The 15,944-nt window shown below is 44.1% G+C and overlaps 2 protein-coding genes across 2 annotated transcripts; both read right to left on the bottom strand.

Annotated features, from left to right (window-relative positions):
• PtA15_9A53 (uncharacterized protein) lies at positions 1–3,156 on the bottom strand (the record flags this gene model as incomplete). The annotated part of the gene is made up of 2 exons (XM_053172759.1): positions 1–186; positions 3,154–3,156. The coding sequence occupies 2 exons, from the start codon at positions 3,154–3,156 to the stop codon at positions 1–3; spliced, it is 189 nt and encodes a 62-aa protein (XP_053023484.1).
• An 8,686-nt stretch (positions 3,157–11,842) lies between these two features.
• Positions 11,843–15,267, bottom strand: PtA15_9A52 (uncharacterized protein; the record flags this gene model as incomplete). Its single annotated transcript, XM_053172748.1, has 14 exons — positions 11,843–11,951; positions 12,100–12,266; positions 12,370–12,432; positions 12,516–12,601; positions 12,690–12,912; positions 13,009–13,073; positions 13,177–13,268; positions 13,394–13,471; positions 13,602–13,719; positions 13,828–13,938; positions 14,028–14,057; positions 14,150–14,453; positions 14,581–14,719; positions 14,864–15,267. The coding sequence occupies 14 exons, from the start codon at positions 15,265–15,267 to the stop codon at positions 11,843–11,845; spliced, it is 1,989 nt and encodes a 662-aa protein (XP_053023483.1).
• Between the last annotated feature and the right edge of the window lie 677 nt (positions 15,268–15,944).

Below are 15,944 nucleotides of genomic sequence, written 5' to 3'. Positions count from 1 at the left end.
TTATCGACGAACGGAAAAGCCGAGTGCCTTCATGTTGATGCGAAGCGGGGGTTTCTCCCCAGTTCCTCTGAACTTGTCTCCGACAAAGGCTTCCCTCTGTTTCATCATTTCCGCGTACACATCCACCACCCCATTCGGCCTCCTGCTTGTGGAGCCTTGCAAGTCAAAACCTTGCTTGGGGCTGAACTTCCAAACGTGTAGCAAGTTGTTAGCATAATAGAAGCCCCTCGCTTCAGAGTGAGAGGCAGGTTCATCTCATACTGGAGTACACCCTAGCTTGAGACGAGCCCCTTGTTTCCGAGTGAGGCGGGTGAAACACCGCCGGGCAATGTCTGATGTCCACTCTGATGTTTGCGCTAACTTAGCTGACGGAGCAAAGCGACCTCTGGAGTCTGAAGGAGGGACTTGCGGGCTATGTGGACCCTAACTTCACACAAGTCCCCCACTTGGGAGAGCCCTGGTGCAGCCTGGGCTGGCGCGAAGCCGAGCTTAACAAAGCCTCTCGGACTCTCCGTAGGAGGGGCTTACCTCCAAAGTCACCCGCGTGGCCTGAGCACTTTGAGAAAATGGTGAACTTTTCACCATTTTTAAGCTCAAGAGTCATTTGAGCAAAAACCAAGCCCTTCAGAACAATTCTGAATTGGCAAAGTTGTAGCCTTGCTTCTCAGGCATCTTTTCCTTGTTTTTTGGAAAAAAATGGTGCAAAATAGCCGGTTGCTTGCAATTTGCAGTTGGCTGTTGTGGTGCGCCAAATGGTACAGGCGGTGATTCAGTGCGGAGTGTATCCAGTCCTCAAGATATTCAGCTTTCATCCCCCAGTCTCAAGAACTCAGTCCTCAAGATCCTCAAGGTGTTTCAAGATGTTTCCTCCTTTTCCATTGATTTGTTTTGTTTCCTTGTGTTTTCTTTTCTGGTTTTGTGTCTAATTTTTGACTTTAAATTTCTTACTGTGCGCGTTGGATGGGTTTGCATGAGGAGGGTTGGTTCATTCTGGTTCTTTTCCTGTTTTGTTGTTTTGTCTTGTTTTGTTGTTGTGCATGCAGAGGCGCGCAGGTGTATGATGACCTGTCCACAACATGTCACAGTCCCCAGAGTCTGAGTTCAGCTCAAACTCAGATGATGGGGCGGCATGGACTTTGTCTGAACCCTTTTATTTTGGCTTTTCAGATCATCCATCCAGAATCTTAATCTTATTGATCCCTCTCTGATCCACGTGTCTTCTGAGTTCAAACTCTCAGCACCTTGAGTCCCATTTTTCCCAAATCCCTTCTTTAGATCACATCTTCCGGCCCTCTTTGCCAGACTCCTTTCCTCTTCAGATCCTCAACAACAAACTACCGCCGACGGGAATCTAAACCTTGTCGTCTCTCAACAAATCCCCCCTCCAACTTCCGCTATCTCAATTCCCCTACATTTCTTTTCCGGACCACGGCAAAGGCAGCGCACAGCGCACTCTCCCTTCCAGTAACTGCCGATGGCCCAGCACCGGTTGGAGTTCCACACTGTGTTCTTTCATTTTGTGAAGTCAACCTTGACAGGTGGGGAACTGTTTGGATCATTGGACCATGAAACCTCTCACGGGATTTTGACTTGCTGCAGCCAGGTGCTGATGTTGAATACATAAATAATATGTATTTGTTTTGTCTGCTGTGTGATACTTGGTTATGTATATAACACCAGATACATTTGTTGGGATATCCGGGCTTGAAGAAGTCAGATTGTTTACAGTGGCATTTTATTCACACAATGATTCATTGAAAGGGATGAAGCTACTTGGGAATTTCAAGCTGGAATAAATGTGCTTGGAATCTTGCACTTCTAATGGTGCCGGCAGCGGGATGTTTTTTGAAGTGCTAGTGGTGAATTGAGGGGGTGAGATCACCTCCCAGCCATTTGGCTGGTAGCTCTCCTCCTTGTAAGCCGACTTTAGCAAGTCCCTCCCTTTGGGCCCCCCAAGCGTAGGCAAGGGACTTGTGTTAAGTTTGGCGCAAAGCGCCCTTGCGCAAAGCGCCCTTGCGCAAAGCGCAACCTCCAAAGGAGGGACTTGGGACTAATGTCCACATTTTGGCCTGAGGGATTCCAATCTTCCAATACATTTTGCTGTAGACTTTTTGCCTTTCCAATTTTGCTGTGTTCCCAAAGGGCCTTTTGACCATGAGACTTGTCTCACTCTTCCCTGTCTTTTGCCGCTACACACATCTGGAAGTCCAAGCGTTCTCCTCCCATGACCCTCCAAACTTATGGTTTTTGGGGTATTCTGGGCTATATAACATGTGGAGATTGAACTGACCTCGGAAAACAGTATGCTCATTAAATTCAATTCCATAGGATGCAAGCTCTCCAGGCTCTGGTTAATATGCCTCAGCCAATCCAGCTCATGCATCCAATCCTCATTATGAGGACAGAGATCTGAAGCCAAGATGGTCAGCTATATTGGACCTTCAGGGCTTCAGCAGAGGTTTGCCAGTTTTTGCTGTGTGGAGGGTGAAAGGAAAAAAGGGCATAAAAAGCCAGAAAAGCCCCAACCTCTCAGGTAAAAAGTATGACACAATTCATAAGCCTCTCCTATGCTGCGTATGCAGAGTCCCTTTGGGATGTGCCACCCCTCTGTTTGAGAGGCTTAGTTAGACTAGATGTGGACCCCGCGGCCTGAGAGAATGAGGATTTTGGTGGGCACTTTTCCAGTCTTGCCTTCACTTATTTGTCCTTGAATGTTATTAGAACTACATATTTTTTAGATTACCAAAGAAAAAACTCAAACTAAAAATACACGAGTTAGAAGTTTGAAAGATAAAATACATTGTTTTAAAGAATAGACACTGCAAAAATAACTTGGTCAACTGCTTGCAGTTGACATGCAGGATACTCAAGCCAAGCTGCCATTGTAACTCCACATGAATGCAGAAGTGCCTTTGTTGGCACAGTCACTGTGCAAGGTGCACAGTGACTGTGCATTGAAGCTTGGGTTGAGTCAAACCTTGAGTAAGGCTGGTGTAACACCACAAGCTTCCTCAGAGTTGCCGCATGTCAACTGCTCACAGTTGACACAGTTTTTTTTGCAGTGAGAGATTATACTGTTCTGATATATTTTCAAGATTAAAAATGAGGTGAGGCCAGACAATGAAGTAAGAGGATAGGACCGTAGAAGCTAACCATGAGAACAGTTCAGTACATAATAAAAAATGACAGAGTTGGAAGAAATGTTGAGTTCTTTTCTCACCAAATTGAATTGAATGCTGGATGGAAATGATTTGTAATTGATGGTGTGGTGTGCCAAATCTGTTTCAAGTATCAAATTGCATAAAGTCTTGATTCACTGTATGAGAAGGATGCATATTCTTGGATGTATTATTGCATAGTTAGATTCTACATGTCATTTAACCCCTAGTCACTCACTTGAACCACTAGGCTAGCTCCACTCAGTCAAAAGTTATTTGGGATTAAACTGTTTTTGATAGAACATAATCAAACACTATAGAATTATATTTGGTAATACAGAGTATAGAATCATTTACAAGTACATATTTAGGGAGTAGTTTATACAGGCACACACATGTATCCCTGTATGGTCACATGACATCATCAGTCACATGTTGGATCACACATTTATCACTTGGCTCACTAGCTAAAATCCCTCAACAGAAGCTTCCATGAAGCAAAAAATCCCTCAAAGGAGAAGTCACACCAGCATAAATCCCTCAACTGAATTCCCCACCAGCAAAAATCCCTCACATTTTGCTATATATAAGGAGCATGTTTTCCCTCCTCAATTTCAGCATGTCACTCAGGCAATCCTAACTAGAACACACATCTCACTCAGAGTTACAAGCAAAATCCACATAAATCCACTAGTGTGATCTCAATTAAGTTGCCCATCAAACATCTTTAATACCTCAGAATTATATAAGTAGTCAAGTAGCAAAGCATCAGCACTTGTGTCCTTAACAAGTCAAAGTGATCTTAACCCATTGTATTCTTAACTGAAGGTTAAGGAGGAGGGCAAAGACACTTTGAATAGTTCACATCTACCATCAGTTTTCTCTAAACATTCTATGCCTTGGCATCTACGCCTCTCACCCTAAAAGACATATAAAACATACAAAACATATCTTACGTTCCTACTGATTTCCACTACCAACTCCATTTCCCATATCTGTAAAAATCACAGCCATTTCACACTTGTGACATCTCTTCATTGTCTCTCCTTCTTCCCCTTTCCTCCTTCTTTTCTTTACACCTGTCCATCATCTCTTCAACTCAGCCATACTCAATATCAACTCAACTCAACAACAATCAATCACATCACTCAATCCTCCTCATCCACTTCAATTCCTTCTTCCTTTTCTTTCTTCTTACAACTCGCTTCTTCCATGTTTGTCTGGTGAAACCTTACCCCAATCCGCTCAATCCCACTTCAGCTTATCAACTAACATCTTGACCTCAGCTTCTGCTCTTCTCAATCTTCCTTCCTAGTCCTCACAACCTCAACAGCCTCATCTCTCATATACCCTTGCTTGTCTCTATGTTGGTTCTTGTTCTCTTCTTCTTCTTCCTCCAGTTGTCATGTGCTCTTCAATTTCTAATTGTTTTCTTTCAGCGTGTTGGTTTCATTTAGGCAATAAATCTCAATTCAATTATTCTTTTAATATCCACTCAGCATTTCCACTGAATTCAAGTTTGATTAGAGACTGCTACACATAGTTCTCTCTATCATTAGTTTGCCACAACAATAAAATAAATTTGTAGTGATAACTCTTGTGTAGTATCATAGAGGGGCAGGTATTTCAAACCACCCGTAACAGTTGTAAAAGCTTCATACATACTTGAAATATTATAACTGCTATTTCCCCCTTGCAGAACTGCCACCCGTCCCAAAAGGAGTTCTCACAACGGTATTGGAGAAAGATCAATTAGAAGAGTGCCAATAATTGACACGGTAGAAGTGAGCCAACAATTCAACTATAGGTTGGAGGCAAATTTGATGTTGTTAAATTTGAGGAGGAGAGAAATTTGATGTTGTTAATTTTTGAGGAGAGAAGATGTGAAATACAAAAAGGTGAGAAAGAGACAGTGGAATAAGGGGAGTAGTTGAAATGATGGTGTAGAGATGAGTTGGAGAATAACAATAATGTTATTAGTAAAGTTAGAATAGGCTTGAGAATGACATTGAAGCCTATTTAGGATCAACAGGGATTTTGGTTTGGAGAATAATTTTGAGGAGAATGTGATTTTGAGTGTAGTATCAATCAATGCGGATCTGGAGGGAGAAGAGAAGGTGGAAAGGAAGTGATGTCTACAAACTGACTAACATCACATGACTGAATGATGTCATGCATGACATCAATGCATTTAGAACCAACGGTGGGTAGTTATCACTACAGTAACGCATAACGTAAGGATAACGTAACGTTTTTTGGCCGTTATCGTTATTGTTACCAGTAACGGCAGTGCGATATCAATATCACACCAAGAGTTTTTTTTTCGCGACGGCCGTTACTATATCTGAGCGCGTAGCGAAAGATATCGGGCAAGATAACGAGCAATAAAAGGCCAAAATAGGGCCAATTGGGCCTTTTATTGCTCAATAACGCGTTATCTGCTGGATAACGCGTTACTTTACTGGTAACGGCCTCAAAAAAAGAGGCCCGCTACGTTACGCGCGATGCCGCTGTTCGCGCGTTACTGCTAACGATAACGGCGCAAAAAGTAACGGCAGGTAGTTACTTTACAAAAATCCCGCAGATATCGTAAAGTAAAGTAACTACCCACTGTTGTTAGAACCAAGAGAAGAGGGTATTGACACACAGCAAAGGAGAAGAGCATGTTGAAACATGGTGTGGTCATTATTCCTGTGTTTGTAGGAGGAAAAATTCAAACTTTTATGTGTACTCACAAAACGCCTCCAGATACGGCCAAATGGACATCAGAAATGGAATCTAGGACCAAAATAACCCCTAGTCACCCACTGAAACCACTCTCATATCTCTACCGGATCAGAAGATACGCAAATCACCCCTTTCACGCACCAGTCCGAATGGGTTCACACACAGACTCAACTCTTGGCTACCGTACTTGGCATAATGCATACGGCACATGAATTACTTTTCTTCCTTCCTTTTATCAGTCGTCACCTCCTATTTTTCCTTGCATATGTTTGTTTCCCATTTGCATATCTTTGATCTTGGAAAATCCTTGTATGAATATATATGATCCTGTTTGCATATCAAAGGGACGCATTGTAGATGGTCTAGCTAAATTCCCTCAGTTGTACTTTCTCACCAGCCAAATTCCCTCATAGCTGCTCCCCTGGAGCTAAATTCCCTCATCATTGTCTATATAAGGAGGCCTCTGCCTGCCAGTTGTTCCCTCCTCATGCCATCCAGCGGTCTATATTCTCTACTCACTTATCACTCATATTATCTATCCATATCACAGTTATCAGCTCACATCACCACTCAGTTTCACATACCTTTCACACTTTATTTGAAATTCATATCACCGCTCAGTCACACACCTTTCACCAGTAACCAGTCCCCGGTTCCACTCCTGGTTGAGCTTAGCTCCCTCTCACCCTCATCACTCCTCCCTTTCTGAACTTATATACCCCCAGGCCAAGGACCTAGGTTCAAGCCCCACTCGAGACATCAAGTCGCCGTCACCTATCACATACATCAGTAACCCCATCAACCTCGGACATCGACAACAATCCTCTTATATATCTCATCTTCGAACATATCCTATCACAAAATAAATTGCCAAGCTTACCTTGGTGGTCTTGTTTTCTGATATACAGAAAGGCAGAGCTTGCACCTCGCCCATACCTTTCGCCATTCAGCAAAAGGGTCTCACGACACCTTTTGAGTCTTACAACGGCGCGGAGAGTAGAGCAAGCCAGAATTCCAGCAAATAATTTTTCCTCTAGTTTTCATTTCTAGAACCTCCCAAGCTGTCCTCACCTATGTACTATCCTAATCTACCCCCAGAAATTCTGCTCAATCTGAAATATCCTTGGGAATATCATTAGTTTTGGATTGTGTGCAGTGCACTGTGCAAGATTTTTAATACAAGATGAAGCACAACCAATCTTTTCATAACAAAGGAAGTTGAGTGCAACTCAAGGCCCCAAAAAGCCCCAAAAAGCCCCAAAAAGATTTAACAAAATATGTAGCAAGATTCTGTTGAGTATATTACTCAGGTTTTGTTTCTGGTTTCTGCTTCTCACATGTCTTTCATCTTTCACACACATGTCACAAGTTGTATGTAGTTCATCTGAGGCAGCGGGTGTGGAAGGACCCTTTCATCATCCTTCCACAACCCTCAAACACCGCCCACATCATGCCCGCTGTCCTCAGGTCTGTTTCTTCTTCTTTCTCTTTCCTCTCTTTCTTTCTCTGTTTGTTTTTCTTCTCAGTCTGATGAAATTATCATCCTTCTACGACCCTCAAACACCGCCCACATCATGCCCGCTGTCCTCAGGTCTGTTTCTTCTTCTATTCTCTCTTTTCTTTCTCTTTCCTACCTTTCTTTCTCTGTTTGTTTTTCTTCTCAGTCTGATGAAATTATCATCCTTCCACGACCCTCAAACAACGCCCACATTGTGCCCGCTGTACTCAGCTCATCAGATTCTCCATGATATTGGGAATCTTTTGTTACTCTATTCCCTATTCACCCAATGAGAAATGGTGCTGCTAGAACAAGTTGAAAACTGCCATTTTGAAATTCTCTTGGGCTGTGGGGTTGACTTAGTGCATAAGTACCTCCTTTGGAGGGTCCCTGCAGGACAGTTCCCCCCCCTCCACATAGAGAGGGACTTTGTTAAGTTAAATTTTCGCACAACCATCAGGGTGAAAATTGTCACACCGCCTTTTGCAATTCTGCAGCAGAGGGCCTGCACGGAATTTTGCAGCTATACCTTGAATGTTAGTATTCATGCATTTCAGCTCTCTGTTTTTTCATTTGTTCATCATTAGCATACATTTCTAGTCAATAATAGAATAGCTTTATATTGTTTTCCATCAGATTTGTTCTTCTATTTATAGTTTGAGTTTGTTGATCCAGAAATAAAAACTCATTGCACTACAAGAAAAACTCTGGAAACTGCTAGCAGTTGAGATTCAGAAGCTAAAAAGAAGCTTGAGGTGATACTCAAGCCTTTCTCAAATTCTATTTCAACCAAGCGTGAATGCACAGTCACTGTGCACATTGCACAGTGACTGTGCATGAAAGGGCATAATGTAATTATGTGGAGTTACAATGGCAGTTACACTGGATTATGCCACATGTCATGAACTGCTGGCAGTTTCTAGAGTTTTTCTTGTAGTGTTGATTTTTTGCCTCTTTGACTCTTTCACTCATCTATTTAACTTACAGTCTTGCTTCTCCGCCAGAATCTATCTTTTAGATAATGCTCCTTTGTGGGCTGGATATCATTCTTCTCTATCATGGTAATGGTCTTTTGTTGGCCGCATATCACCCTTGTCTATCATGTTGATGGTTTACATGTTCAACAACAAACTTCTTCACTTGGCTATCATACTACTTGGCATCTTCATGTTGCTGCAGCTGATTAGATTGATGAACCATTCCTGGTACATCCCACCATTCTATATTCTCTGGAACAACCACCTGTAAAACCCCACCCCTTGTGGAGTTTCACAAGTTCTGTCACCTGTCAGGTTGTGGTTCTACTCATTCATTACCTGTCATTTACAGGTCTTACCCTCAATTAGGGATCTTCATGTGATACCAGTGGATGCTCATTCACCCAATTCATATCCAAGCGTCCTGGGTACAGTGGTTAGCACACTTGAGATGGATATAAGAGACATGGGTTCAACTGCCATAGGACACATAATATTTTATGGAGTTTGACATCACCTGCTTACATCAGCCCAGACTTCCCACAAGTACTTAGACTTGACTCCTCCCCATCCTTCCTACTCCTAGTCCAGCAGAGAGCTTCCCTCTCTCTGTTATAGACACTTGCAACAAAGCCCCCTGATGTTGGAACTAGAATGTTTCACAGCCCTTGTGCCACTCCCTGTTCCTCTTTGACAATGTTCAGTGAAGCACTCAACCAAGTCCTTACACTTTTTTTTCTAGTCCAAAAGAGCCCCATCTGTATTTTTTTACCCTTAAGATCCTCTCTGCTTCAAATTTTTTCTCTAGAACATCAGCTTGGCCTTCATTGGATCTCAGTGCCAACCCCTACTCACCAAGCCCCAGCACCAACACCTTTTCTTGTGCTGATCCAATGACCTTGCACACCCCTACTGAAATTGGACACGCTTGCAACAATTGTCAGCTACCTGCTAGTCCAGAAAGTGCAGGCAGCCAACAAGGAGCCACAAAAGTGTCTCCCTTGTCCTGAAGTGTGCTAGTGAGAGCGCTGATTACATTGAAGTCAGTATGTAGAGTTGAGACCGCTGCCGTGGCGTACCTGGCAGGGTATCTGTCTATGTATAGCAAGTTGTATGCCCGCTGTTAAGCGGGCAAGAAGATGGAAGAATGGGAGGGAAAAGAGTCAAGGCTTCATTCCTCCCATATAGTAAGGGGGCTCCCAGTTTAAGAGAGTTTTCCCTCAGAGTTCAGGGTGTAAACGGGTTGGGTTTGGGTCAAAAAACAGCGCCCAAACCTGACCCAAAATTTAGCGTGGTTTGGGTTGGGTTGGGGCAGATTTTAAAATATGCTGCCCAAACCCAACCGGATGTCATACTATTTTGGGTTGGGTCCGGGTTGGGTTGGTTTGGGTCTCAGGTCAAACCAATCTCTTAGGCGCCAAAAACCCCCAACTTGACTGTTGGAGGCATCATAGTTGGGTCGCAGGGTGACCCAATTAGGAAATAGGCTGCCCGAACCCAACCTGAAAATTTTACAAGTTGGGTTGGGTTGGGTTTGGGTCATGTCATTTTCTTTAAGAATGTGCCCAAACCCAACCCAAAGGTCTTGGGTCGGTTTTGGGTTGGCCCAAACCATTCACAACCTGACCCAGAGTTTTTTGGTACCAAGCCTGCTTACATTGTTGAGACATCAATGATTGGGGCCTTTACCTATTAAGCTCCCATCTCTTCATTTATTCAACTTCTTTGATTCAAACTCTTTGACCTTCCCTCCCTCTCCACCAACCTTCACGTGTGACTCCCCTTGGCCTTCAACTTCACCTCCCGGATACTAGTAAGTCTCTGACCAGGTAAGTTTGAGAGGCTCTCCTTTGTCCGGCGTCTGAATCCTCTAGATCCCAGCAAGTATCTTTCTCCACTAGGCCCCTCTTACCCAAGAGGTTTGGCTTCTCCTCCTGCATCAACGATTGAGTAGAGATAGACTACGGTCTAAGTGTTTTAGTTGTTTTCCTGCTTTGCCAGCGCTGTCCTCATTGATACCCAGTATCAATTTCATTCAGAGTAACATCACCTTAGAGACGTACCCTGACAACTATAGTGGGTAGGTATGGTATTGTTATTGATAACATACCAATATCATACCAATTTTTTTCTCATTACAGTTACCGTTAACAGTAACAGAAGTGTGTTGCAATATTTCACCTTAGGGATTTTTATTTTTTGCATTGGAGGACTTCCTGTCAATCTGGAAAGTCAGATCTGAGCCGCCAGATTTCAGATTTCGCAGGGAAATCTAGGTCCCCGAAGATCCCCAAAGCAATCCAGAGTCCCAAATTCCAGATTTCCCTGCAAAATCTGAAATTCCAGATTTATTCAAAAATGACGGGAAGTCCTCCATTAGTTACAACATCTGGCGGCACAGAGGGGCAGATCTCAGAAAATATATTGGCCAGAGGGTGTCATTTACCCCTCTTTATTGTGTTACTGAGTGTTTACTAGTAGCATAACACAAGTAACACTTGAGAAAATGTGCCCTGTTACAATACAGTCCCGGGCTAAAAATTGGTTGTTACTAATAAAATAATGCCTTATGTGTATTAACAGCAAGTAGTACACTACACGGATAACAGTGGTTATTGTACCGTATTGTAATTTGTAACTACCCATTGATGCTTGCAACATGTCAAGCAATCTTGCTACAACAATAAAGCACACCCTGTGCCCCACACTTTTTTCCAGCTCTTGTGCTACTGCAACTAGGCTACAATGGAGGAAGGACTTCCTGCCGGCATTTAGAGAGCTCTAGATGCCCCTCTGAATCCTAAATTAAGACACCTACCAAAACCACAAACAGCACACATGAGAGCAACAAACTACAGGCTTAGAAAAACATTTTCCTTGATCCTGAAAATCAAGAGTTTGGTTGTGTAAATTGAGATCTGGGAGGCTCCCAGACTCAAGGGGCAGGGAAGTCATCCAATTGCCCTGTTGTTTCCTACAGGGGGCTGCCCATGCAACCAACTGTGCGACTGGTGAGTACTAGCAACGGTGGGCCGCTATGCTAAACTATCCGTAGCGTGCACTATCCACTAGTTTAGCATTGTGTAGTTCCTGACACAGTGCCGTTTGCTGTAGCGCCTGCTACGGGCCGCTACACTACACTAATGGGTGCTAACAGCGCTATCAGCTTTTTTAGCAGTTGAATAGCACTGCTAGCGCTGATAGCAGCAATAGAGGCCCTGTAGTTTCAAGGGGTGCCTGTTAGCAGTAGTGGGCAATAACTGCCCGCTAACGGAAAACCCCGTCATTTGTAATTTAGATCCGCTACGCTGCGCTGAAATACTGACTAAATGTAGCGTAGGGGCCCACTGTTGTGAGTAGCTCATTGGACTTTGGCTGATGTCACCACCCCGCACTCCCTGGGTCACTCCCCGGGGCTTCAGTTGGAATCATAGCCTTATTTTTTTACGCATGTCTTGCATTGGAGTTATATACAAGGTTGATCATTCCTGGTGATTCAATAACTCCTGGGCCCAAGCAGCTAATTCAGTCTTTTTGATCTTCCCACTGCCGGTCATTGGAAAGTCGCCTTGACCAATCGAATCTAAGAACCTATTTACCGTCACATCAGCAGATCCACACCAGAATCAGATTTCCAAATGATAAGTTTTACGGAGAATGTGATCATGATTGTGGCGAATGTGCTCATGCTAGATTGCTACGAGGCAGGGTTATCTAATGAATGAATATATGTGCTGACCATATGTATTTTGGAATATTTGCCCCAGCCATGTTCGTTTTCACGATCGCTCGAATGTCATCTTCAGTGACTGATTGATCAATACCCGTTGTCAGTGTTCCCGATGCCGGGGTCGAAGAATGTCTTCTGGAACTGGTGGCCTTTCTTTTAACGAATGCGGCGACGACCTAGGATTTTGAATTTGATTAATTAACACCAAGATCATCTAATCTCGTTTCAGGCTGGTCACACTCCAGGGAATTGATGGGCCTCTAAACCGCCACTACTCACTTCTCCATAAAATTCATCTTTGGCTGCAACTACTGCTACACTTACTACGCCATCCAACTTGATCTGAAAGAGAGGATGCAAGATGTTTAAGAATTCATTGGCGCGTTGTTTATATTCTCGTTGAATTTGAATAGTCCTGAACCCACGATACAATTTTCAATCACGACCGGGTAGAGATTTTCTCCGCCTCGAATGATGACTTCCTTTGCACGACCAACGATTTTCAAGTAGCCTGGTAGAGTAGCAGATGTCGATGATTGAGAGTCTGTAGACGGACGCTGCCAGGGCAAAGATTCAGAGAGAAAATGAGCAGGACAAACCATCATCATCAATGCTTGCGATGTCACCCGTGTGCATCCAAACACGACCCTCCTGATCAGCTATCATGGCTTTTGAAGTCTCGAGCTGATCGTTCCAATATCCCTTTTGGACCGAGTATCCCGAAACCAAGAGCTCCCCCCTCTGGCCTCTCTCCACGATCTGGCGCGTCGCCAAATCGACCACTTTCGCCTGTGTGTGGGGATAAATAGTCCCAACTGTGTTCTGAAAACCGGAATTTCATAATGGCACATTTTCCAGTCAGCGCGGCACTGGGCCCCATCAATCAATAGCAAGTGTTTTTTTATTTTTGCACTGAACTATTCGCTTGGATTTCTCATCAGACGTTTGCGTTTGAAAGCTACCAGGTGAAGTTTCTGTCATCCCTGATCGTCAAATGGGCATTGCAAACATCATAACAAGAGCAATGTATCGACTATCAGCGTATAGATGCTCTCAATTGTTTGTTGTGACGTTCAAAATACTAACCATAGAGGATTGTTAACTCTTTGATGCCCAATCGATCTTCGATTCGATTCATTAACTCTGCTGATACTGAAGAGCCCGCTACAACACCGGTTCTGCAGGTGCATCGTGACACGAATAAAAAATAAATAGATGGAGGTTAGTAAAGATGCCAGAATTTGAGGGCGGAGTGGGAAAGTAGGATGTAGCAATTAGTCGAAACAGTTGTGTGTGGATTGACCTTAGACAAGACATGTCCACATCCTTCATTTGATCTAGAGCATTGAGCTCAGCCAAGAACATTGTCCCGACACCATTCCTAGCCAGCAACAAAAGATAGAAAAAAAAGTGAGTCATAAGTCATAACTCTTATCTTGGCCAAAGGGAATAAATTGGACCTGTAATCCCACGCTTCCTAAACAAAGCAGTAAATGAAGATTGGAACTGACAAGACCGTGCAACGTTCCTCAGAGACAGCCCGAATGACTGCATGCGGATCAAATGTTTCGCATGGGAGAACTACCGTAGCACCCTTAACGAAGCTTGCCAAATTCCCGATAACAGATCCTGGCAGTCTCAAAACAGATCGATCATATGAGACATCCAGATGAATTTTTCACAATGGAGCCTAGTGGGATTTAGAAGCTGATTGACGAGCCAAGTTCAAGGACATACCGAAGCAGTGAAACAGCGGCGGCACATTGCATAGAAAATCTCTCGAGGTCAGATTGGTCCGATCAGCGATGTGTTGGGCGTTGTTTAACAAATTCCGATGGGTTAACGAGACTACGTTTGAAGTAATCGGTGGCTCAAATCAGCTTCAAATGATTTATATATTCTACTGCGTGATTTTCAAAAATCATATTGCGGCTTACCAGCTTTCGGAAGTCCAGTCGTTCCGCTGGCTTTTTTTGGATGCAAATTTGTCGAAATTTCATAAGCTGGTGACGTGACGTGCATAATCTCTTTGCAGTATAGGGACAATGTGAGACTCAACTGAATTGGAGGTTAATGACGTCTTCTGCTTCAAGTTCCGGGAAGGAATGTTGTCCAGATGATGAGGTATAAGGGGACTGGCGGATAACTTGCTCCAAGTCGATCACCGAAGACGACGATGAGCTGTTAGAATTAACTTTCTGCAGTATTTCAGATTTCGACCTTTTACCAGGCAGGTGCGATTCGTTATCGACGATGACCAGGGTTGTGAGTGAGGGTATCTCCTGGAATAGGCTTGACAGGACTGGAACCATGTCCTTGGATTTGAATGATGGCGTGCTAAACAATATCTTGCAGTCAACTTTCTAGGGAATTACATAACACGCAGGTAAACACCAGAGATGTGGGTCAATCAAATGCTTCTGGACCTCGCCGTATTTTATATGGAGAGAATTGAGACTGTGAAATAATTATCTAGTGCTCTATGCTCACTTTAAGGACGTTGACCAGTTCAGACGTCGCATACGCTGGATTGACTGTGGCCAGGATGGCTCCAATCTTGGAAGTAGCCCATTGAAGAATTGGATAGATTGAATGTGTGGGGGTATTGATGCCCACCCTGTCGCCTTTGCTGGAGTGGATGGAAATGGGGATGGGAGTGACCCGAAGAGCTGAGGTCAGTCCAGCAAATAATCGGCTTCTGTAAAAAACTCTGGCGGCTTTTGGCGAATGCTAAAACGCTTAGGATACGTGGTAGGAGCCAAGAAAGTCGCACCGAATCCCAAGCTGGAGGAGACCAAGAGCCACCGAATTGATGCTCTGATCGAGTTGGGCATAGCTCAGTCGAAGGCAGCCACTCTGTCCGGACTGATGAATCGGAGATGGAGGCTCGGCTCTGCAGATCAGGGCCGGTTGGTCATGATAGGTTGGCAGGATGTGTTCCGCCCAATGGACTGGTAAGCTGTGCTCGAAAAGTGGGGGCTCGGTGGGGCCTACCAGGTAAGAGTCTGATGGCTTATAAGGGCTTCTGGCCGCTTTCAAGCTGGCGAAGCCACGGGAGACGAGATGATGGCGGAGCCTCACTGGAAGCCGAGGTGTCGATGGGATCATCAATTTTGAGGGAGAAGCCAAGCAACGATGGGTCCAGCCGGAAGAGCTCGCCATCATTCGCAGGTGCATCGCCCTTGGTGGCAGGTATACAAATAGAATCTTGTGGATGATATCAATGTCTTCCAGAGAGCATTTATAGGAAACTTGAACTTGAGAGCCTCCGGCGGAATGGGCTTATGACGGGGCTGGCAGAAACAGACATAAACTTGATCCCAGCAAGTATGCACAAACTTCACAGTGCCCAGCATGTATGCACAAAGTTCAGCAGTGCTTGACAAACTCTGTAAGACAAGCACAAGCCATGCAGATCCCTGTATTTTTAACTCCACCATGGCAGTTCTCAGCAGTTCTCTGGCAAATGGGCAATCAGCAACTCGCGAGGACTCTTCCCTGCACTAATTTCAGGGTTCCTCGAATCCTCCCAGATTATGTACCACCAGACCCCACCCAGCCTAATACGGGATCTGCGCGCCGTGGCTATGAGGACTGCAGGGAGAAAAAACAGGTGAAAACGGCTTACATCCTTATTTTGGTCCTGCAAAAGGAACTTTTTACGCGACTAAAGCATAAAGATGAAAACAACTTTAACATCTTTATCTTTGATGATATCGAAACTGCAGAGAAAACTGTCTTTCTATGCTCTGTTACAAAGGCTCCTAAAGAGACTCGTTGCCATCAACTGAAGAAAAGCCGTAACCAGACACGCCGACAAATAAAGAGATTTTTCCTACAACCCAAACATTGGC

This window comes from Puccinia triticina, chromosome 9A (genome assembly GCF_026914185.1).
Source record: "Puccinia triticina chromosome 9A, complete sequence".
NCBI lineage: Eukaryota > Fungi > Basidiomycota > Pucciniomycetes > Pucciniales > Pucciniaceae > Puccinia > Puccinia triticina.
This window is presented reverse-complemented; position numbering and strand designations above follow the sequence as displayed.